The 23225-nt window shown below is 49.7% G+C and overlaps 1 protein-coding gene across 3 annotated transcripts; it reads right to left on the bottom strand.

The window, feature by feature from the left end:
- Nucleotides 1-1755: 1755 nt before the first annotated feature.
- Nucleotides 1756-22225, bottom strand: C1H11orf24 (chromosome 1 C11orf24 homolog). 3 transcript variants are annotated; one of them, XM_038315319.1, is made up of 4 exons: nucleotides 22009-22225; nucleotides 5017-5306; nucleotides 3827-3992; nucleotides 1756-3181 (listed from the first exon to the last, which is right to left on the bottom strand). In XM_038315319.1, the coding sequence occupies exons 3-4, from the start codon at nucleotides 3900-3902 to the stop codon at nucleotides 2031-2033; spliced, it is 1227 nt and encodes a 408-aa protein (XP_038171247.1). In that variant the 5' UTR covers nucleotides 3903-3992; nucleotides 5017-5306; nucleotides 22009-22225; the 3' UTR covers nucleotides 1756-2030. The 3 variants fall into 3 exon arrangements, with proteins under 3 accessions (XP_038171247.1, XP_038171239.1, XP_038171230.1); XM_038315311.1 differs by lacking the exon at nucleotides 22009-22225 and adding an exon at nucleotides 10891-11018; XM_038315302.1 differs by lacking the exon at nucleotides 22009-22225 and adding an exon at nucleotides 10891-11018 and having other exon boundaries at nucleotides 5017-5217.
- Between the last annotated feature and the right edge of the window lie 1000 nt (nucleotides 22226-23225).

Raw genomic sequence — 23225 nt, 5'->3', positions numbered from 1 at the left:
GGCAGTCTGGTCCACAGAGTGAGTGGGTTCCAGAACAGCCAAAGATACACAAAGAAACTCAGTCTCGAAAAACCACACACACACACACACACACACACACACACTCTCCAATCAGTCACGAGGGACACGCACACTCTCCATCAGCCACGAGGGGGAGCCTGCCACTCATCCTACAGGAGCTGCGGCCCCAGGGCTACGTTGAGTAGCAGGTAAGTTTCTCAGACACAGAATGTGGTAAACTGGAATTGGCCTGGACCTAAGGCTGGAACCAGACACTAGGGCCAGCAGCTTTGTGGTGGTGCCTGCCTTTAATCCCATCACTCGGAAGGCAGAGGCAGACAGATCTCTGTAAGTTCGAGGCCAGCCTGATCTACAGAGCGAGTTCCAGGACACCCAGAGCTACACTGAGAAACCCTGTCTCGAAAAACCAAACTAACAAAAAAACATGTACTCTGTTCAAGAGTGCTCAGAGGGAGAAGGGCCAGCTATCAGCTTTCAGTACAAACTGCTTGACTAAGAGAAGTGGGTGGGGCAGCAGGGTAGGGCAGGCCAACTTTAATGCCAGTTAAGGTGGGTGGGAAGCCATAAGAGCTGTGTGGTAATTCTGATCCCTTGGTCTCACCCTGCCTAGTTCTGCAAATGGCCCAGGGGTTTACTTTGTCCCTTATTACAGGCCACCTGTCATTCCTTTTGTATGAGGCAGAACTGAGATGGGAATCTGGGCCATCACAGGAAGGAGAAACAATGACCCTAGAAAACAGCAGCCTTAGCCATAATTATTCTCTAGGTCAGGCACCATGCTCAGGACAAACAGACATTGCCTACTAGATGAAGCCAAGCTCCAGAACATTCCATAGCTGGTCCTAGATCAGCTGGGTGCCATAGACCTGGCCTAGAACACAGCTGAGAACCCTTTGGCTGCCGTGTGGCTCATGTGCTCTGGCTACACTGGGCACGAGGGTAGGGAGAGGGCAAGGATCAGCTTGGTAAACAGAGCAACTGAACAAAGAACGGGGACCCTAGGACCAGGGGTCACAGCTGGGGTATGGCTCAGCAGGAATGTTTACCTAACATACACAAGGGTCTAGGTTCCATCCTCAGCATTGCCAAGAAACAAGATCCAATCCAGACACAGGCAGGCTTTATCCTGACCCTGACCCTTCAAGAGAGACACTACTGAGCCTCAGTGGTCGCTAAAATGCTGATCTGCTGAGGTGGGTGCCCAATGTGCTACACTCATCCACACAAGGGATGGTGGCTGGACTGTGACAAACTCACGGCAATATACTCTCTGACTGCCGTGACAAGAACCAGCAATACCCTGACAAGAATCCAGAAATACCCTGTTGAGAGGGCTCTGGCTTCTGCCTGGGAACAAGAGATTCAGCACCACTTTTCCTTGGACCGAATGTCACACCTCTGGCTGAGCCAGGTAACTGGCATGGTGTGTAGGGGCCACGCTGGCTTTTTTTATGGATTGTGCTGGATTTGGTTCTTTCATACCCAGGTTGGGCTCCAAGAGGTTCAGCTCCTAAGAAGCCAAGCAGCCAACTGCCAGCACCAAGGGATAGTTCAGGACTTGGGAGAGCCACTGTTGAGCACTCGGACATCAGAGGGAGCCCAAGACAGTGGCCTGAACACAGCAGCCCTGAAGGGATTCATGTCATATCCATGGTTACAAGAGGAAGCCCCCAGGGATCACAAAGGCTGCGCCAGGAGCGACTGAGGGCAGGACACAGACCATGGGAGCCAGACGGAGAGCAGTCGCTGCTTTTAATTCTGGTCAAGATCTCACATGCCAACAGCCAAATGGGCCAGGCCCCCTTGACTGCGGCCACGCTTGCATACGTGATCGTTTAAAAAAATAACTATGAAAAGGCAGCTCTCTCCTGTTCCTGGAGTGGGTCTGACAGCAGTTCCGTGTGTCTATGCATCTGGCACAGTTCTAAAATTGCACCAAAAGGATCTGGAAGCACTTGGTTTGGTCTGAGACAAAACAGAAGGCCATGGAGGAGGCCGGCCTCCCGGGCTCACATCTCCGAGTCGGCATACATGCCATTGATCAGGTAGTCCACCTGCGTGTAGTCCTTCTTCTTGTAGCTCTCATAGGCTTGCAGGGCAAATATCGCCAGGACTGCGATGAACAGGGTCACCCCAAAAACGAGCACCACCAGAAGCAACATTTTGTTCACTAAGGATGGGGTGAGGGGCTCAGGGGTGATCACTAGGTACTGGCCTTGGGTGCTGAGCTGACACGAGTCTGTGGTTGGCACCTTAGGGTCCCCGGAGTTCCTGGGTGTTGGCCCAGCAGAGGCAGTACCAGCCGTGGCTTTGGTCTCCACCCGCTCTGTTGTCAGGGGTGTGCCTGGCCCACCTATCCCCTGGGTAGATAATGTAGGGCTTGGCTGCGTGGTGAGGGATGTGGCTTCCACTTCAGGGGTCGGGCTGGTAGGAGGCACTGGCATTGTGCTGGCAGTTGGCTCCTTGGTTTGTATCTGGGTGGTGGTCACTACTGCCGAGGATGTCGAAGCCACAGAGCGGGTGGTGGTGGACTCCAGGGTGGTATTTGAAGGACCAGGTGTTGAGCTGCCAGCTGTGCTATGCACTGGCTGTTCTGTTGTCCCCTGGATGGTGGTGGTACCTGGGGTTTGGGCACCTGAAGTGGGGATGGGGTTCATGGTAGATGTGTTAGTAAGTGTGCTTTCGGCAGGACTCAGAGTCCTTGTGGGACCGCTTGTGTTTATGGTGCCTGCTGCAACAGTCGTGGTATGTGGGGCCACTGTTGCCACTGTGGCTGTTGTTGGTGATATGCTGGCATCTGTACTTGGCACTTCTGCATGTGGTGTGCTGAGAGAGGGAAGCCCAGCAGTGGTGGTGGGTGGAGATGGCCCCACAGTCGCGGGGCCTGATGATGGAGGTGGTGCAAGGGAACTGGAGGTCACACTGCCTGTCGTGCCGTCTCTGGTGGTCGGAGTGCTCGTGTTTGTCCACTGCACTGTTATCTCTGCTGTCACTCTGGTCGAGTTCGGGCTGGCTGCCCAGGTCCCCGTGGTTGGCGTGACAGGAGCAGGCGGCACTGCGGCTGTCCTCTCGGTCATTGTATTATCAGCCCTCGGACCTGTGTTCCTAGGCACGCTTTGCTTCACGGCTTTAGGCCACATCTTGGTCGCTACTAAGTGTCCTTCAAGTCAGAAGGGAGAGAGAAAGACAATGCTATCAACCACAGGCAGGGTCACGTGCTGGCTGGCACCATATTCTAACCAGAGCCCTGGTGTTGATGGGAGTGACCCGTGAGTCCAGTGTCTCCTTTTCTCCTCTCCACAGCTGACCACAGCTGCCCAGAGCCCATGACACCTGAATTAAGGATTCCTTTGCCCATTCTGAGACTCCAGCCTGTGGAGGCTTCAGAATTGTGGAAGTGGATCCAGTCCCTAGAGCATCAGGCCAGAAGGCTCACATTATATGATTAGTCCATGAAAACAAAGTAAACCTCAGCCCCTGTGCGCACACCCCAAAATTTGTACAGAAAAGTGGCTGCAGACATTCAAATTCTAATTAGCCTCAGGATAGGCTTGTCTGAAGGAATTCCTGGAGATTCTCAGAGCCCCGTAGGGCAGAAGCGCATTCAATACCTGATGTTCCAACAAATGAACTCCAGAAGACAGGGCAGGTCTAAGGGGTTTGTTGCTTGGTCACACTGGGGCCCCACCTGTGCTTCTCTCCACCCTAGCCCCGCCCCGCCCTGGGAAGGCAGGATGGTAGCTGCCTCCCTTCTGGGCTCAGGCTCCTGGGGCCTTCCTGGTGGTCACACAGCAGTCTCACTTACGCGGCTCCTCAGTCACTCTATGGCTTCTAGATAAGGGCATGGAGGAAATCCAAACCAGCACCAGGGCTGTCCACATCTTGCTGGCGAGCTGGAAGCAAGGCTGGTGGTCTCTGAGCCAACCAGCCCTTCAGGCTGTCCACAGTTGCCTTCTGCTTGGCCCAGGGATCTGGGGTGAGAAAGGCAAGGTGGTCAGAGGCCTTTGCTCAGCAGCACATGGCCTCCACAGAGACCAAGGGCTTCATGCTACATCTCCTGTGCAGGCTCTGCAGGGTCAGTGATGTACAGAGCCCAGTACTCAGACCAGGACCAGGGCCAGGAGCCAGGAAAAACACAAGTCAGCGGCCATGAGGGAAATGCCAACCTGCCTGTGTCTTGCTTCCCATCGCCTAAAGCACCTGACCCAATTTCACTGAGTCTCAACTTCTGACAAGTCCCACTTTCTTCCCCCTGAAGCCAGAGTTAGAAAGGGGAAGGCCAAGCCTTGTAAACAGGGTGAAAATTTTTCCTCCCCAGTATTGGGTGGGTCTTATTTGTTTGCCCTGAGGGAGAGGTAGAATGGTGAGAAGAGACAGTAACATCCCTCAGGGCGACCTGAGAGGAAGGTTTCACACGGAGCATTCAGGCTCAGCTGTGAGCTCAAGCAAGGCAGTTGGGCCATGGTGATGAAGGCGTTCAGATGGTTCTTGAATCCTTTCATCTATTGGCACCCTAAAGATGCCAACAGATACAGGGTATTTGTTCCCTGGGCTGGAAGTCTGCTGGTGAGGTTAAGGAGAAAAGATGTGACAGGCACTTCTGGTGGCTAGGGAGGGCCTCAGCTTCCTAAATATACCCCCTGCTGCCTACTTATTACAAATCTGGGAGCGGGTGAGCCAACCTTTTCTATAAAGGGCCAGGGAGCAAGTATTTTAGACAGGGGATCATGCAGGCCATGTCTCAGCTACTTAGTCCTGCCACTGTAGTGAAGAGACAGCCATGGATGGCAGAGGCTGTGGTCCCCCCCGCCCCCAGCAAAACTTTATTCACACAGTAGGCATCCCAGGTAACATAGCCCACAAGCAGTCCTTTGCCAACTGTGGCTCCAAAGCTTCCGGCCACCTCGGGTGGCTTTCTGTTGACTCTACAAACCCTAGGGTTCTTCCTAGGTTCCCTGTCTGGTCCCCCAAACAGGCAGGACCTGGGACACTCACCAGAGGTATCTGCTCAGTGCAGACTGGGAGGCCAGGCTGATGATGTCCTCCTTGGGCAGCTGTGGGCTTGGCATCCTGTACTTGCCATATTAAGTCTGGCTTTGCAGGTGAGAGCAGCTGGGCAGGGCACTCCCAGGCCATGGCATTGGCTGAGGCACATGTAGGACAGAGGCAGATCCTCCTCTGCGGTGCCAGACACACCTAGGTTGAAAGAGAGCCAACGTTGCTCAGGAAGTGCAAGGGACACATACCCGGTGAGGAGGCCCAGGAGGGGCAGCACTCGGCAGCTCCTGCCGGGAAAGAACATGCATCAGAACCGTCAATGTTACAACTTCTGATGAAGCCAATTCTGATACAAGAACTTTTTTTTGTTTGTTTTATCGAATCAGGGGTTCTCTGTGTAGCCCTGGCTATCCTAGAACTTGCTCTGTAGACCAGGCTGGTCTCAAATTCAGAGATCCACCTGCCTCTGCCTCTCAGAGTGCTGGGATTAAAGTCATACGTCACCACCCTCCGGCTCAAGAACTTTTTCTAGGGGCTGGAGAGATGGCTCAGAGGTTAAGAGCACTGCCTGCTCTTCCAAAGGTCCTGAGTTCAATTCCCAGCAACCACATGGTGGCTCACAACCATCTGTAATGAGGTCTGGTGCCCTCTTCTGGCCTGTAGGCATACACAGACAGAATATTGTATACATAATAAATAAATAAATAAATAAATTTTTTAAAAAAAGAACTTTTTCTAAAGGAGGAAGTGGACAGAAGTTCAAAGACGGAAGTATTGGTGGCACATGCCTGTGGCCTCCGTGGTTGGGAGGTGCAGTCAGGAAGAGCAGGAGTTCATGGCCAGCCTTGGCTACACGGTGGCTTCCAGGTTAACATCGTATACACAAATGAGGCCGGGAGATGGCTTACTGCACAGGACAGGCATAAGGGCCAGAGTTCAGAACCCTAACACTCAGGCAAAAGCCTCACACGGTGACATGAACCTGTAAGCCCAGCATTGTGGGAGCAGAGACAGATGGGCCCCAGGGTTTTGAGTTAGGTTGGCAGAAACAGCAAACTTGAGGTTCAGAGAGACCCTGCCTACATAAAACCGGTGGAGAGGGGATCAAGGAAGACATGTCAGTGTCAGCCTCTGGCCTCCACACACATCACGTGGGTAAGCACAACAGTACACCACACACACACACACACACACACACACACACACACACACCAGAGATCCACAGATAGTTTTCACAGTAGCACGCTCTGGAATGGCTCTGTAAATACTGTGCCATCCATGTATAAACTACTTGACATTTATGGCCACAGCGTGCATCAGGAAGTGAATGTCAACAATGACTATCTTGAGGACTAGATTTGGATTATTTTTTTTAATGATTTTATAACATGTATGATGGCATAGATCCCTTTGGGAAACATCTATGAAAGGCATCGACGCGTAGGCAGTGTGGCACAGAGCAGCTGACAGTTCACATGGATGTGGGGGGAAGGTCATGGAGATTTCTGTTTGTTTGGTTGTTTGGTTTTCAAGACAGGGTTTCTCTGTGTAACAGTTCTGGCTGTCCTGGAACTTGCTTTGTAGACCAGGCTGGACTCGAACTCACAGAGATTTACCCGCCTCTGTCTCCCGAGTGCTGGGATTAAAAAGTGTGTGCCACCACCTGGCAGTTTTTTTTAATTAAAAGAAGTAATTGCATGTGTGGCCTGGGTGCACGCGTACTGCAGAGCATGTGTGGAGGTCCAAAACGGCCTGCAGAGATCTGTCTCCTCCTTCCATCGCGGGGCAGGCCTGGTGCCTTTATCCCTTGAGGCACCTTGCTGGACCTCACCTGGAGATATTTTTGAGAAACTACTTGATTTATCTGTTAGGAAACCCATTTTCTAGGAGACAACTGGAACTTAGCAGAACCCAGGACAGTACTGCTGTGAGAAGACACTAAGCAGACTGTGCTCTCCCTGAGGAGTTGTTGGAGCTGGGTCTTAAGGTTCTTTTAATTTTTTCAACCTTGCATATTCATGTACATCTCTGTGTGTGTGTGCGCGCACACACACGCACACATGCGTGAGAGCAGTTGCCCCAGAGGCCAGAGGCATCGGATTACCTTGAAGCTGGAATTATAAGCAGTTGTGAGCCACTAGATGTAAGTGCTAGGACCCAAACTCAGGTCCTCTGTAAGAGAAGTACAGGCCCTTGTGTTCTGAGCCATGCTGTTGAGACAGGTCTCACACTGTAACCTAGGCTGGCTTGGAACTCACTATGCAGCCCAAACTGGCCTCAAGCTTGTCCAGCCTTCCAAATGCTGGGACTGCAAGTGTGAGCTATTAGGCTTAGCTTACACTGAGGAACATATAATGTATACTCAGGAGCTCCTCACCTTCTAGAGGACAGGCGTTAACAGATGGCAATGCCTGGAGACTAGAGAAACAGCTCCTCACCTTCCAGAGGATAGGTGGTGTTAGCAGGTGGCAAGCCCTGATGATGCCAGCATCGTCACAAACCTGCTATCCAAAACAATCGTGAAGAAATGCACACACCTGTACACACAAGCCCACTTGCACAGACCTGTCCTTGCACACAGCCAGTCATACGCAGGAAAGCAAGCAGCCACATGGGTGGGAAGTCACACAGGCAGTGCATGCATGCACACGTAAGTGTACCGCGGCAGCTGTACCTCAAGTCTATCTCTAAAACGCCCCACAGGGAAAACTGCTGTGTGCCACTCCTATCACTTACTCCAGCCAGTGGGTGTGTCTAGAAGTCACTCCCACAGAAACAGAAACTAGCCACTAACAAGAGCCAAGAAGGCTCTTCTTGTACTGCGACTTCTGGCGTGGTCCTGCCTCCACTTTGCGAAAGAATTGTCTTAATGTCAAGATTACATGTACAGTTAGGCATGGTGACAAATGCCTATAATTCCAGCTCTGGGGAAGCAGAGGCAAGAGGCAAGTTCGAGACCACCCTGGCTACAGAGTGGGCTCCCAGGTCAACAAAACAACGTTACAGAGGGGCGCTACACTAACCTTTACAAACTGACTAATAAAAGAACAACATTCATGTGCTTAGAAGTCTTGACTCGAGAACTTTAGGGAGCCTTAAGTCAGAGTTTGGACCTCAGTATTCTCATTATCTGTATGAAGACCCAGGTATGGCAGTGTATACCTGGAATCCCAGTACTCTAGAAGCAAAGGCAGGAGGATAGTCAAAAGTTCTAGGTCACCCTGATCTACATAACAAGTTCCAAGACAGGGACTTATACTGAGAACTCATCTATTTTGTTTGTTGTTTTGAGACTAGGTTTCACAGTATATTCGTAGCTGGCCTAGAACAAGCTATGTGAACCAGGCTGGCCTTGAACTCACAAAGATCTGCCTGCCTTTGCTTCCCAAGTGCTGAGATTAAAAGCATGTGTCGCCATGAACAGTGTAAAACCTCACTGGAAAGATGGCTCAGCAGTTAAGAGCAATGGATGTTCTTCCACAAGATCAGGGTTAGATTCCCAGTACCACATGGTGATTCACAGCCATTTGTAACTCAAGTCGTGGGAAATCCAATGCCCTCTTCAGGTCACTCCAGGAATTGCATGCACATGGTGCACAGACATACATGGAGGCAAAACACCCATATATGAATGTGAATATATATAAACATATACACATACATACACACATACATACACACACACACACACACACACACACACACACACACACACACACATATATATATATATATATATATATATATATATATAGAGAGAGAGAGAGAGAGAGAGAGAGAGAGGGTTTCTCTGCGTAGCCCTGGCTGTCCTAGGACTAGCTCTGTAGACCAGGCTGGCCTTGAACACACAGAGAATTGACTGCCTCTGTCCCTGGTATTGGGATTAAAGGCGTGTACCACCACTGCCTGGCAAAAATATTTTTAAATATTTTTCTAAAAGTGCTCTTAAGGGGCTGGAGAGATGGCTCAGAGGTTAAGAGCATTGCCTGTTCTTCCAAAGGTCCTGAGTTCAATTCCCAGCAACCACATGGTGGCTCACAACCATCTGTAATGAGGTCTGGTGCCCTCTTCTGGCCTGCAGGCATACACACAGACAGAATATTGTATACATAATAAATAAATATTTAAAAAAAAATAAAAGTGCTCTTAACTCCTGAGCCATCTCTTCAGCCACCTCCCATATATTATCTATTATATTAGATTACATACTTTGAGACAGGGTCTCTTGATGAACCCACTGAAACTTGACAAGTTGACTAGACTGACTGGCCAGAGAGCTCCCTCCCATTCCCCTGCCTCTTTTTCCCCAGTGCTGAGGTTATAGGCCTACATAGCCTAATGACAGTCTGTTAACTCTAGTCCCAGAGAATCTGACAGCTTCTTCTTGCCCTCGGGGCACTAAACAAATGCAGTACACAGACAGATATGCAGATAAAACACCCATACACATAAAGAAGAAAGAAAACGAAAATAAAAACTAAGTGTTAAGTCTGAGACTAGGATAGGCAGATGGCGCCGAGAGTCCCTCCTCTCTGGGAATCAGTTCCCCAGGAATCTGCAGGGAATAAGCAGCAGTGCGCCCTTTGCCAGCTCACACAAGAAGGCCAGTATCTAACGCTCCAAATTCCCATCTGCCACATGGGCAAATCCTTTAGACCACAGGGCAATGTCTATACACACAAGACTTTAAGTCTTTATTTCCTGGACTGCTCCTACCAAAGTTCAGCCAGGTGACGTGTCTGAGTCCCCAAGTGTTAACGGCATTCCTTTCCTAGACTGTGCCCTTAAGATGCCTCCCAGCTCCTCTGGTGTTTGATATCTTGCATTCTCAATCTTCCTTGACTCTTTACTCCTTTATGAACCGAGATGTATGGATTGCTATAAACAAATCACATAGAACTAGACCTCGAATTGCTGAACTTCTTTTTCTAACATACACAGATTCCATACAAGAAGTACAGACTTGGCAATGACCACTAGTAACCCTTTATCAGCAGGCCCCATCTCTACTCCAAGCAACAGGGATTGAGAAAGCTAGTACAAGACAAACTAGAGCCACCTAATCCTGACACATCATCTGTGTGGACTTACATATGTCACTACCCTATGATCTAAAGGATGTGTCCATGGGACTGACATGAGCCCATGTCCCCAGAACATCAACAGTATCTTAATTACACTGCTTAGCTCCAGGTTTCTGGAAGTTCAGGTCTGACTAATAAAGTGCCAAAGGTCTACTGTCTTAAAGCTCACCACGCCAGCAGTTCTGATATTTCGCTGTCCATTAGGCATGTCTAATTTATAAATGGAAACCTATACTTTAAGCACTTTGCTGGTTGATTTTACCGAAAAACTGGAGCTGCTTCCTGGGGGTGGGGGCATAAGTAATGCAAGTTCTAGTCGGACTCCGAAGCACCAGCCAGACCGCTAGTGCACGAGCTAGCGGCCACGGGGTAGGCAGACAAGTAGGCAAAAGAGGAGTAGGATGGATTTTCCTCACACGCAGGTACAAAGAATTTGGGGAGCAGGCCTGAGTCACCCAAAGGGTCAACTATTTCTGAGACCAACACCTTCTAGGGTACTGACTGATCCAGGACTCGCCTACTCTCAAAGTGTTCATAGAATGTTCACAAACTGCCCAGCCTGGGCTCTCTCAGGCTGGCGATCGCCGTCAGCCCACCTCCTCCTCCTGCGCATCCATGCTCCTCCAAGAGCTCGGCCCGTTCCTCCCTTCTCCTCGCTTCCATGCCTCACCGCCTAGCACACCGGATTCCCATTCATCCCTTCTCCGCCCCGCACCTCGCTGTCCATCCCCAAACGGTTCACGAGACCTTCCTGACGGTCCCCTGGCCGGCAGCGCCGGTCGCTTACCCGGGCGCGGCAGGCCTGTGGCCCTCGCTCCGCAGTGCAGCCACTTCAGCGATTCAGCCCCGCGCGGGGACGTGGACCGCAGCGACACCCAGTTAACTCAGCTTGGGGGTGAGCGCCGGGCCCCACCCGGACCGCCCCGGAAAGACGTCACGAAGGCAGGACCAATAGGCCGTCGCTGTGCACGCGAGGCCGAGCGAAGGGCGCGGCTTATTCAGACCACGCCCACCTCGGGAGCTGGCCTCCAACCTGGTCTTGCCTTTGCCGGAAAGGGCTATTTGGGGTCGGTCTAGCGGAAGTGAACGGTCCTGGAATTTCTAGGCTGTGTCTGTGTGCACTGCTATTTCCAGAAGCCCGGGAGAGGGGCTCGGGCTAGGCGACGGCAGCTGTGCTCGTTTGGAAGGGCGGCTCTCGAAGGCCTCGTGCGGGACTTTGGGCGATTGCTTTGGCCCGGTTTCTGCACTTCCCTCCCCTCTCTGCTATTCAACCCCTTATGGCCGCTCTTCCAGTCCCTGCTCGCAGGCATGGCTACTAAGGTTTGCTTTGAGCTCACTACACTGTCAGTTTCAGGCGCAGTCCAGGTCGAGAAACAGACTCACAAAGGACTTTGGAATTTCACACGTGGCATGACAGTGGGACGAAAGGGAAAACCTGTAGGACTTGCTTTTAATTTGAAATAGACTGGGGCTGGAGAGATGGCTCAGCGATTGATTCCCAGCACCCACAGGATGGCTCGCAACCATCTGAAACAACAGTTCCCAGGGGATTACACGCCTGTACTTACCTGTAGGCACCTCTCCCCGACCCCCCCACCACCACTGTCAGAGCCCACTCCAGCAGAAATTGGCTGGGGGTTCTCTGGGAGGGGGTGCTGAGGCTGAGGAAAAGTTAGATTAAGAGAAATAAAGACAGAAACATAGGATAAACCGGGAGGACTGAAGGGAAATACAAACACCCCGAGTTTATTTCTCAGCCAGCATATACACTACAGGCAAAATGCAGAAAAAAGAGCACTGTCCTTGGGAGGCAGCTCAAGCTGGTGCATTATCCTATTTAGCTAAGCAGCTTCTAATCTCTAACGAGGAGTGCCTCTGGCTGCCACACACCAGCCCATGGGCTTAATCAGAACTTTCTCACAGCCCTTAAGGAAAAAGCAGAGCAGGCAAGCAAGCTTGAGTTCAAATGACTTCTTTAAGTCAGTAATGACCCCAGATGGAAACTGAGGCGCATGTGGGCTCCCACATACCACATACTTTTGTTTTGTTTTATTTTGTTTTGTTTTTGAGTCAGGGTCTGTTCTTTGTATCCCAGGCGGTACTGGAACTCTGCCTAGATCTGGTTGTCCTTGAATTCACAGAGATCCACCTGCCTCCTACTTGCCTGTTCTGGGATTAAAATCATGGGCCACTGCATTCAGCATACATAATTTGCCTTTTTTAAAAAAAGAATTTAATGTGCAATAGACTTTGCAAGCCAGTTAGCAAGTTCTATTACTTAATGGCAATTCGTGTAAGGCCCTTCTAGGTACCCTCACCCCAGTCTAAACTGTTCACAAAGGGTGATTGATAATCATTGCCAGTTTTGTTTTGTTTTGAGATAAGGTCTCACCTTGTAGCCCTGACTAATTTGGAGCTTGCTGTACAGAACATTCTGGTCTTAAATGCACAGAAATCCTTCCTGCCTCTACTTCTCTGCTAGGATTAAAAGCATGTACCACCATGCCTGACCTGTTTCTAGTTGTATAACCTGTCTCGGGTCCTGAACTCAGAGATTAAATTGCTGAGGGTGTGTGGGACCCATGGAAGCTGCTCTGAACTCCAGGAAGACTATAAGCCTCATGTGGTGTCGCCAGCACACCTGCAGTTCAACCTGTTTCATGTGTGGAATTTGCCTGGCAAAGTGTGGGTTTGCTGAAACCACCCAAAGGAAGGCTCTGTGTTTGTTTTAATCTGCCACATAGTTCCACAAGGAGAAATACAATGGTTCAGTGACCATACTCCTGGAATGTGAAACTTTGTGTCTGTTCTCATTTCTTTCTTCAGAGAAGCAAAGATAGCAGGTGAGATGGCACACACCTTTGATCCCAGCACTCCAGAGGAGAGGCAGGCAGGTCTCTGAGTTCAAGGCCATCCTGGTCTACAGTATGAGGTTCAGCGCAGCCACAGCTACACAGTGAGATTGTCTTAAAACAAAAGTATGGAGAAGTATAGGGAGAGAATGAAGTCCTGATTGAATGTGTCTTGCTGACATGGGCATAGCCATGTTAAAGACCCCAGTACCTCAGGCCCATGTGAGTGGCAAAGCCTTACCCGGATGAGGCTCAGGGGGACAGCAAAGCCATCCTCTGCTTTGAATGTGTTTATTATGTATACAGTAATATTCTGGTCTGTATGTATGCCATCAGGCCAGAAGAAGGTGCTAGACAGATAGCTGTGAGCCACATGAGGTTACTGGGAATTGAACTCAGGACCTCTGGAAGAATAGCCAGTGCTCTTAACTGCTGAGCCATCTCTCCAGCCCCTCTGGTTTGAATGTGAATATTAGCAATGTAAAAAAAATGTTCACAGTAGTCCCACCAGTCCCAAAGACTGCTCCCCTACAGAGACTGTTCCTACTGAGATTAATTAAACCTGCCTCCTTGCTTATTTGTATGTAATAACCCACTTCCCTGTTCAACTCTGTAATAAGCACCCTGAGCCTCCTGGGTGCTGTGCCTTTTAAATCAGAGATCCCAGCTCACCTAATCCCAGCTTTTCCTGTACATGTGTCTGTCAGTCCTTCCTCACTGCCCCTAGTCAGGGTTCCAGAACCCAAGCTGTACATGGTTGAGGTGAAGAAGTAAAGGCTATAGCCAGACTCGAGGTGCAAGTGTGTCATCTCAGCTATTTGGAAGACTGGAGCTGGAGGATTGCAAGTTCAAGGCCTCCCTGAACTACTGAGGTAGTTCAGCCCTAACAAGAACCTGCCACAAAATGCAAAAGGCAAAACAAGGGCAGGGAAGTAGCTCAGCAATCAAGTGTTTGTCTAGCATGTGTTAGTTACTGGGATCCAGCCCCAGTATTACAGACATGGGGTTGGCAAGAGAGGTGAGATGACTCATGGGTTAGAAGCACTTACTGCCCTTGCAGAGGATTTAGGACCTAAGACCAGTGTTCAGTCCCATCACCAACAGACACTGCTGCCATAACTTTCTGTAACATTTGCAGGGTGTCTGATGCCCTCCGCTGGCTTCTATGGGCACCTGCATGCATTAGCTCTTACACATAGACGTGCTCATTAGAAAATAAAAACAGAAAAACAGGCTGTGAACTCTCAGAGACTGGAGGAGCCCAAAGAGAAATGGGCACTAAGTGCATGGGTTCAGAGTTACACACTGGAGGAGGTTGACCCATGTGGGAAACTAGCCCAATCCCAAGTCTGTATCAAGTTCCTAGCATTGTGCTAAGGTTAATCTCTTGCTGTTGACAATGGTTCTGTAGTTACATAAGATGCTAACTTATGGGGGAAACTGGGTTAATATAAAGGGAAGCAGGAACTGGATACTATTTTCGCAAAACTTCTGTAAGTCAAAATTATCTCAAAATAGAAAGTTTTTTTAAAAAGCACAGGGAATAATGGCCATGTTTCTGGGCATAGTGGCACCAGACTTTGTCCTGATATATGGGAGGCAGAGGCAGGTGGATATTTATGAGTTCAAGACCAGCCTGGTTTATGAATTGAGTTCAAGGTCAGCTCGGGCTGCATAGTGAAACTCCGTGTCAAAAAAAAGGTCAATTTTTGTAACTGGCAAGATAGCTCGGCAAGTCAAAGTGCTTGCCGTGCAAGTCTGATAACTTGGGTTCGATCCTCTGAATCCATATGGTGGAAGTAGTGACTGGCTCCGCAAAGTTGTCCTCTAACAATACATACATACACCATGGCACAGATGGCACAGAAGACAGGGGCATACAGGAAGGGGGCAGGTTCAGATGTAGCTCCAAGGATATCCCCACCAGCAACCCACTTCCTCCCCATCTCCTACCTCATACTTCCCAATACTGTCAGGTTGGGAATTCATCTAAGGATTATCCATTGATTAGGTTCTAGTCCTCATGACCTGATGGTCTCTGGAGACTAGAATGTACACTGTGGTAGTTTGGATGAGAATGGACCCCAATATGCTCGTATGTTTGAATAATTGGAACTGTTTGGAAACGATCAGAAAGTGTGGCCTTGTTGCAGGAAGCCTATCACTGGGGGTGGGCTATAAGGTTTCAAAAGCCCACTCCAGGCTCAGTCTGGCGCTTTCTCTGCCTTCCACCTGTGGATCAGTATGTAAGCTCTTAGCTACTCCAGCACCATGCCTGCCTGCCTGCCTGCCTGCCTGCCTGCCTGCCTGCCTGTCACTACACTCCCTCATGTAGCCCTCTGAGACCTGTAATCAAGCCCTCATTTAAAATGCTTTCTCTTCTGAGCTACCTTGATGTTTCTTCACAGCAGCAGAATGGTAACTAAGACTAAGGTTTAGCGGGTGGGGCCGTGTTGGAGGAGGTGTGTCATGGGGCAGGCTTGGAGGTTTTCAGGGATGCCCGCTATTCCCAGTTTGTTCTCTGCCTCCTAGTTGAGGTTAAAGATGGGAGCTTTCAATGGCCACTGGAGACACTGCTACCTCTCCTGTCATCATGAACGCTAATCCTCTAAGACCGTAAACTCCAAATAAAGTCTTTCTTTTATAAGTTTCCTTGAACATGGTGTTGTATCACAGCAATAGAAATGAACAAATACGGGGCTGGAGAGATGGCTCAGAGGTTAAGAGTATTGCCTGCTCTTCCAAAGGTCCTGGGTTCGATTCCCAGCAACCACATGGTTGCTCATAACCATCTGTAATGAGGTCTGGTGCCCTCTTCTGGTATGCAGTCGTACACACAGACAGAATATTGTATACATAATAAATATTAAAAAAAGAAATGGACAAATACACTGGCCCTTAGGTGGTTTTCAGTCCATTTAAATGGACACAGAACTCACTGCTCCAGTGTGGAGCAAAGACATTATCCCTAAATTAGACAGAGCTTAAATAATTGAGATAAAGGAATCTGTCAGTAGAAACTGATAGCAGAGACTGTCTTAGATCTCTGGAATGGATCTATGGAATGAAGGGCACATCAGGGCTGCCTTTCACATGTTCCAGCAGTATAGACAGATTCTCCTCTACCACCCCATCTGGCTCCTGAGTGGTGAAGGAAACTATACTGCTTCCTTCCTGAGCTCTGGTCTGCTGCCCATGATGAAAATCCTGAACCCCTGTGGACGCCCAGCCCAGGCTGATAGAGAGGATCAGGGCTTCCCTAATCAAGGACCAAGCATGCCCCCCTGGGGCTCAGGGAGTGGGAGCTTCCCTCAGCAGCCCCAACCTTGCACGTGGGAACTGTCCTTGACATTGTACAGAATCCTAAGTCCAAATCCAAGATCCTTGGCTCTGCAGTAGCCCAAGGCTGTGGTTCCAGGTCACAGGGACTCAACAGTCACACTATGGACATGAAGGATGTGAAGGGAGGCCTGGGAGCTCCTGCCAGGTGAGTCGCAGGCAGCAAACCAGAAGGCCTTGGGGGATTCATGTTCTGAAAAGTGTCACCTTGCTGACAATACCCTAGCAGAGGACAGTTTCAGGAGGACGTTAGGCAGCACTCCACAGGGGCTCTCAGCTGGACAGAAAAGCAAGGTAAAGCATCGTGACACAGGGAACAGCATTGCAAGATGACAGAGGCACGAGGGGACACTGGTCTGGAGAGGGTCCAGGGCTGTGTATGGAGTTGCTGGGGAAAGAATATGTTATGCTATGCTGTGCTGTGCTATGCTATGCTGTGCTGCTGTGCTGTGCTGTGCTATGCTGTGCTGTGCTATGCTGTGCTGCACTATGCTGTGCTGCGCTGTGCTGTGCTGTGCTATGCTGTGCTGTGCTGTGCTATGCTGTGCTGTGCTATGCTGTGCTGTGCTATGCTGTGCTGCGCTATGCTGTGCTGCGCTATGCTGTGCTGCGCTATGCTGTGCTGTGCTGTGCTGTGCTGCACTATGCTATGCTATGCTGTGCTGTGTTATGTTATGCAGCAGCCCTGGACAGGGATTGGGTGGCTGTGGATGTGGGTAGGGCTTACTGGAAGGTAATGAGGTCTCAGCAAAAGCAAGAAGCTGAAGCTGCCCTTACCATGGACCATTGAACCAGACTGGTTATCTTAACCTCATCCACAACCTAGCCAGGTTCTACACTTAACCCGGTAGGCAGTAGCAGGCAGCAAGATGGGTATTTGGGTTGCTTCGGTTATCTTTGGGAGCCCTCAGTCTTTCCCTGGTCTTAACAGGGCGGGGTATATATAACTACTGTGAACTCACTCTGTCACCATCTAAATCTTGATTCTCAACTGGAAAAGCTAAGCAGGATACTGCTGTCCCCTTCTGGCCACAGGGCAAACTGCAGGCCTGAGGCCATGTGGGCCAGGTATAAGGGAGTTACTTACTTATGTGTGTATTTCTTCATTTATTTATTTATTTATTTAATGTACAGGAGTGTTTTACCTGTATGTATGTCTGTGTATGTACCTGGTGCCCAGGAAAGCCAGAAGAGGGCATGAAATTCCCTGCAACTTAAAGTTGTTAGCAGCCATGCAGGTACTGGAAATTAAAGCTGTCTCCTCTAGAAGAGCAGCCAGTGCTCTTAAGCATTGAGCAACCTTGTCAACCCAGTAAGGATGTCTTCACCTCTCTCGTCACTTACCAAGGCGCCTGACATCCCCCTCTATAAAATAATCATGAATTGAGATCTTCCTGGCAGTGCCATGCGGAGCACCGCATGAGTGGGTCAAACTCCACAGTTCTCCTACAGAAGTGACCCGTGCAGGGCAGTCGGGGGACCCAAGACAATATGTCCCTTTCTTGTCTCAATAAAGTCTCTGTGTAGAGTTCTCTATAGTAAGTTGACAGTGAGGCTGGGTGCCAGTGCTCGCTTGCCTCTTCCGCAGCCTCAACCCACGGTGCTCTTTGGTCAGAGTGGCTGCGGGACAGGCAGAGAGAGGCAGACAGCCCTGGCCTGAAGAAGTAGTGTTCTGGCAGGAGTCAAGTCCCCAGTGCCAGGTATCCCCAAGCTGAGGGCTCTCAACTTGCCTGCTGTGTTCCCCAAGTCTGGGAACTTTAGTGGAGAGCTTGTGTAGGATCCCTTTTTGTTGACTTCATGCCCCAGAGACTGATCTTCGGGCTCACCATTCGCTGAGTTAGACTGTCGGCCTCAGGAAGCCTCAGGAGCCTCCTCTTGACTCCCATTAGAGCCTAGGGGCTGCCGACACTAAGACCCCAGTGGAGAGGGCAGGGGCCATAGAGACTAGCATGGACTCAAAGCCACAGCCCTGAGGCCACCACCCTCCTCTGACTCCTCAGGGACAGTTTCCTGTCCTGGGCACTTTGGATGATTTCCCTTCCTGTTACTGCTACCAGGTCTATCCTCAGGATTCCTGTGATATAGAATGTGAGAACACCATGACTCTCCACAAGAGGAGCGCGCACGATTCTACTGGAGCACCTCGCCCTGTCCAGGCCTTTTCACTGCCACCTCCCCACCCAGATGTCCCCTTCTCTGTCCACACCCAGCCAGCCAGCTGCTCCTGGCCCCAGACCCGGAGTCCTCGACTGGTGACTCCTCGCCACACCTACTCCCAGGTCACACAGATCAACACATGGGTTACCAGCTCAAGCTCAGGTCGCCAGGCTTGGCAGCACATACCTTTACCCTTCGAGCTGCCTCAGCAGTCCAAGGACTACTTTGTTTTATATGCTTTTATCTATTTGTGGAAGGAGTGGAAGTGGGGGTGTGTGCATGCCATGGCACACGAGTGGGCAGAGGTCAGAGGACAAGTAAAACAGTTCTCTTTCTCCTGTGTGGGTCCTGGGGACTGAACTCAGGCTGTCAGGCTTGCCAGCAGTGCTATCTCCTGCTGAGCCATCTCGTTGCCTCTACACTCTGCATTTAAATATAAAAAAGGACTTACCTATTTTTATTATATGTGAATGGGTATTTTGCCTATATGTATGTCTGTGCATCATGTGTGTGCCTGGTGCCCATGGAGTCAGAAGAAGGCATCAGATCCCTTGGAACTGGAGTAACAGGTGGTTGTGAGCAGCCATGTGGGGGCTGGGAACCCATCTCCAGTCCCCTGACAAGAGTAGCTCCTAGCCGTGGAGTCATCTTTCCAGTCCCATGCTCTATATTTTGAACAGAGTTTTGCTAAGTTGCCCAGGGAGGCCTTGAATGTGTGATCCTCCTGCCTCAGCTTCCTCAGTAGGTAAATTCTGAATCTGTGTCACCACCCAGCTAAGGAGGATATGCTTATTATGACATTTTTTCTTTTTTAAAATTTATTTATGGGGCTGGAGAGGTGGCTCAGTGGTTAAGAGCATTGCCTGCTCTTCCAAAGGTCCTGAGTTCAATTCCCAGCAACCACATGGTGGCTCACAACCATCTAAAAATGAGATCTGATAACCTCTTCTGGCCTGTAGGCAAACACACAGAATATTGTATACATAATAAATAAATATAATATAAAAAATAAATAAAATTTATTTATTCTTATTTTATGTGCATCTTTTTTGTCTGCATATTTGTCTGTTTGAGGGTATTGGATCCCAGGAACTGGAGTTACAGACAGTTGTGAGTGTCTGCCATATGGGTGCTGGTAATTGAACCCAGGTCCTCTGGAAGAGCAGCCAGTGCTCTTAACCACTGAGCAATCTCTCCAGCCCCTGGACATTTCTTTTTCTTAATTTTTAAAAACATTTTTATTTTATTTTTATGTGCATTGGTGTTTTGCCTGCATGTGCTTGTGTGTTTGTGTGAAGGTGTCAGGTCCCCTGGAACTGGAGTTACAAACAGTTATGAGCTGCCATGTGGGTTCTGGGAACTGTACCTGGGTCCTCTGGAAGGACAGCCAGTGCTCTCAAGCCCTGAGCTACCTTTCCAGCCCCTTTCTTATTTTTTTTTAAATTAAATTTAGTAGTGGTTTGAATGTTAAATGTCCTGTATAGTTTCAGGCATTTGAATACTTGGCCCCCCGGTTGACAGTCTTTCTGGAGGAAGTGCGTCACTGAGGGTGGCTTGGAGGTCTGAAAATCTTGCACCATTCCTAGTTCTCTCTCCCTGCTTCCTGTCTGTGGTTCAGATGTGAGCCCTCAGCTTCCTGCTTCTGTTGCCATGCCTTGGCTCCACCATTATGAACTCTAACCCTCTGGAACCTTTATTATTGCCTTGGTCTTGATGTTTTCATCAATAGAAAAGTAACTAATATGATTTAAAGTTTTTATCTTATTTTAAATTATGTGCATATGAGAAGGGTTGTGTATGTGAGAGCAGGTATTTAAGGAAGGTCAGAAGCATTGATTTCCCTGGAGCTGGCCTGATAGACAGTTGTGAGCCATCGGGATGTGGGTGCTGAAAACCAAACTTGGGGCCTCTGAAAGAGCAGCAAGTGCTTTCAACTTTTTTTTTTTGTTTTTTTTGTTTTTTTGTTTTTTTGTTTTGTTTTTCGAGACCTGGTTTCCCTGTAGTTTCTAGACCCTGTCCTGGAACTAGCTCTTTTCTTTCTTTTTTTTTTTTTTTTTGGTTTTTTGAGACAGGGTTTCCCTGTAGTTTCTAGAGCCTGTCCTGGAGCTAGCTCTTGTAGACCAGGCTGGCCTCGAACTCAGAGATCTGCCTGCCTCTGCCTCCCGAGTGCTGGGATTAAAGGCGTGCACCACCACCGCCCGGCTCCCTGCTTTCAACTTTTGAGCCATCTCTCTAGCCCCTACATTAGTTGGTTGTGTGTGTGCACACATATATACGCATGTTACAGCATGTGTGTGTGGGGAGGTCAGACGACAGCTTGTGAGAGTTTGTTCTTTCACTCTACCATGTGGGTCCTGGGATTTGAACTCAGGTCATCCGTCAGGCTTGGTGGCAAGCACCTTTACTCACTGAGCCATTTTGCCAGCCTTACAGGACATTTCTGTTGTCTCTTTTTGTGAGGTGTGATTTATAATTCTCAAGCGACAGGCCTGGCCCTGGTGCTTGCTTCATTCTCTTGTCTGGGGTCCCAAACATGCTTAGGCCACAGAGCAACCAGCTGATTCCTATTTGATAGAGGCTCTCCCAGTTTTAGCGTGAAAGTGCCACGTCCCAGGAGAATATCAGTCCCAGACAACACAGGGTGGCCCACCATCCCCAGTAAGATCTTTTTTTTTTAAATTATTTATTTATTTATTTATTATTTATACAATATTCTGTCTGTGTGTATGCCCTCAGGCCAGAAGAGGGTATCGGACCTCATTACAGATGGTTGTGAGCCACCATGTGGTTGCTGGGAATTGAACTCAGAACCTTTGGAAGAGCAGGCAGTACCCTTAACCTCTGAGCCATCTCTCCAGCCCCCCCCCAGTAAGATCTTAAGTAGAGCAAGGTGGTGATGCTCACACCTTTAATCCCAGCACTTGGAAGGGAAAGAGGCAGGTGGATCTCTGAGTTCGAGGCCAGCCTGGTCTATAGAGCTAGTTCTAGGACAGTCAAGACTCCACAAAGAAACCCTGTCTCTGGCCAGGCAGTGGTGGTCTATGCCTTTAATCCCAGCACTTAGTGGTGGGAGACAGGCAGGTGGATCTCTGTGAGTTTGAGGCCAGCCTGGGCTAAAGAGAGAGTACCAGGACAGGCTCCAAAGCTACACAGAGTAACCCTATCTTGAAAACCAAACCAAACCAAACCAAACCAAAAGAGTATATCAGTGAGAGGGGGTGGAATGAGGGGGTGGGCAGGCAGCAGTGTGGCCTTTCCTGGGAAGCCAGCAGAAGAGCTTCAGGGAACCATGTGGACATGTGTCCCTTGGAACTGCTTGATAAATTAAAGGTCAAGGATGTGGCTGTCACTGCCCCATCAGCTGTGACCCTGAATGTGTAGCCTTGCTGTGTAGAACAAACTCCTCAGGCCTGGCATGGCCCTGAACATGTAGCTTTGCTGTGTAGACCAATTTCCTCAGGCCTGGCATGGCTACTGCCATCAGAGCAGCTGCGCTCACCCTCTGTATTAGTCCCTTTTCTGGTCACTGACCTGAAGGCTGACAGAAAACAACTTACAGAAGGGGCGGTTTATTTGGGCTCACGGTTTGATGAGGTGAAGTCCATCATGGTGGGGAAGGCATGATTGCAGGCGTGTAAGATGACTGGTCACGTTATGTCCACGGTCAGGAAACAGAGACATGAATACCGGTCTGGAGCTCAACTTGTTTGCTCCTTTCTGTCCAGATCAGGATCCCAGTCCGTGAGTCATGCTACATTTTTCTGGTGCAAGTGTTGCCCTCTGGCCCTCTGACCCGCATGGACAAACCCTTCAACAAACATCAGACTTTGTAGGGATTCACCTTTGCCACCCTAGTGTGCAAACAGATACCTGAGTCAGCCCCGTGTCCTTGTCTTGAAGTGGGCCTGTGAACATTAGGAGCTGCGCCAATTTCCTGGGGCAGATTCCCATTAAATTAATATGTGGCAGATTATGTTTCCGAAGAGGCTCCAGAGGAGTGCTTCTGCCTTGCCAAGCCACAGGCCCAGGTACTCTAGTACACTTGTTCCTGCCTCCTCTCCATGGGAGCGTCATCCTCTGACTCCCTCTCTCTACTGTGCTGACTGTTGCTCTCTCTGACACTTGGGTTGGGAGCCTAGCCTTTACCAGCTGAGCCATCTCTCCAGCCCTGTTCTTATTTCTGAGATGGGTCTTGCTCTGTTGCCCAGGCTGGAAGCCTCCTTTCTCACCCATGCCCTCAAATACCTGGGACCACAGACAGATATCCAGCTTACTTTGGGGGTGGGTAGGTGGGAGTGGGGAGTGTGCTGGTCAGTATTTTGTTAACTTGACACAAGCTGGAGTTATCTGGGAAGAGGAGCCTCAACTGAGACAGCGCCTGCATCAGACTGGTCTGTGGGCAGGTCTGTGGGGCATTCTCTTGATTGGCGATGGACGTGGGAGGGCAGGTGGTCCTGAGTGGTCTAAGAGGGCACGCTGGGCAAGCATGGAGAACGAGCCAGTGAGCAGGGTTCCTCCCTGACTTCTGCTTCAGGTCCTGTTTTGTGCGTTTTCCCTGACTTTTCTTCACGATAGGCTGTAGCTGTAAGATGAGAGGCATCCTTTCCCCACCCCCCATGTTGTTTTTTGGTCATAGAGTTTTATCACAGCAATAGAAAGCAAAGCAAGGCAGGGGTGCTCTGGGAGTGAACTCAGGTCCTCTGCTGTGCTGGGCAAGAGCTTGGCCACTGAGTTACATGCTCAGTTTTTACCTTTCTCTCCTCCCTCCCTCCCT

The sequence above is a fragment of the Arvicola amphibius genome, chromosome 1 (assembly GCF_903992535.2).
Source record: "Arvicola amphibius chromosome 1, mArvAmp1.2, whole genome shotgun sequence".
Classification (NCBI taxonomy): Eukaryota; Metazoa; Chordata; class Mammalia; order Rodentia; family Cricetidae; genus Arvicola; species Arvicola amphibius.
Note: the sequence above shows the minus strand (reverse complement) of the source record. Positions and strands in the feature narration are given on the sequence as shown.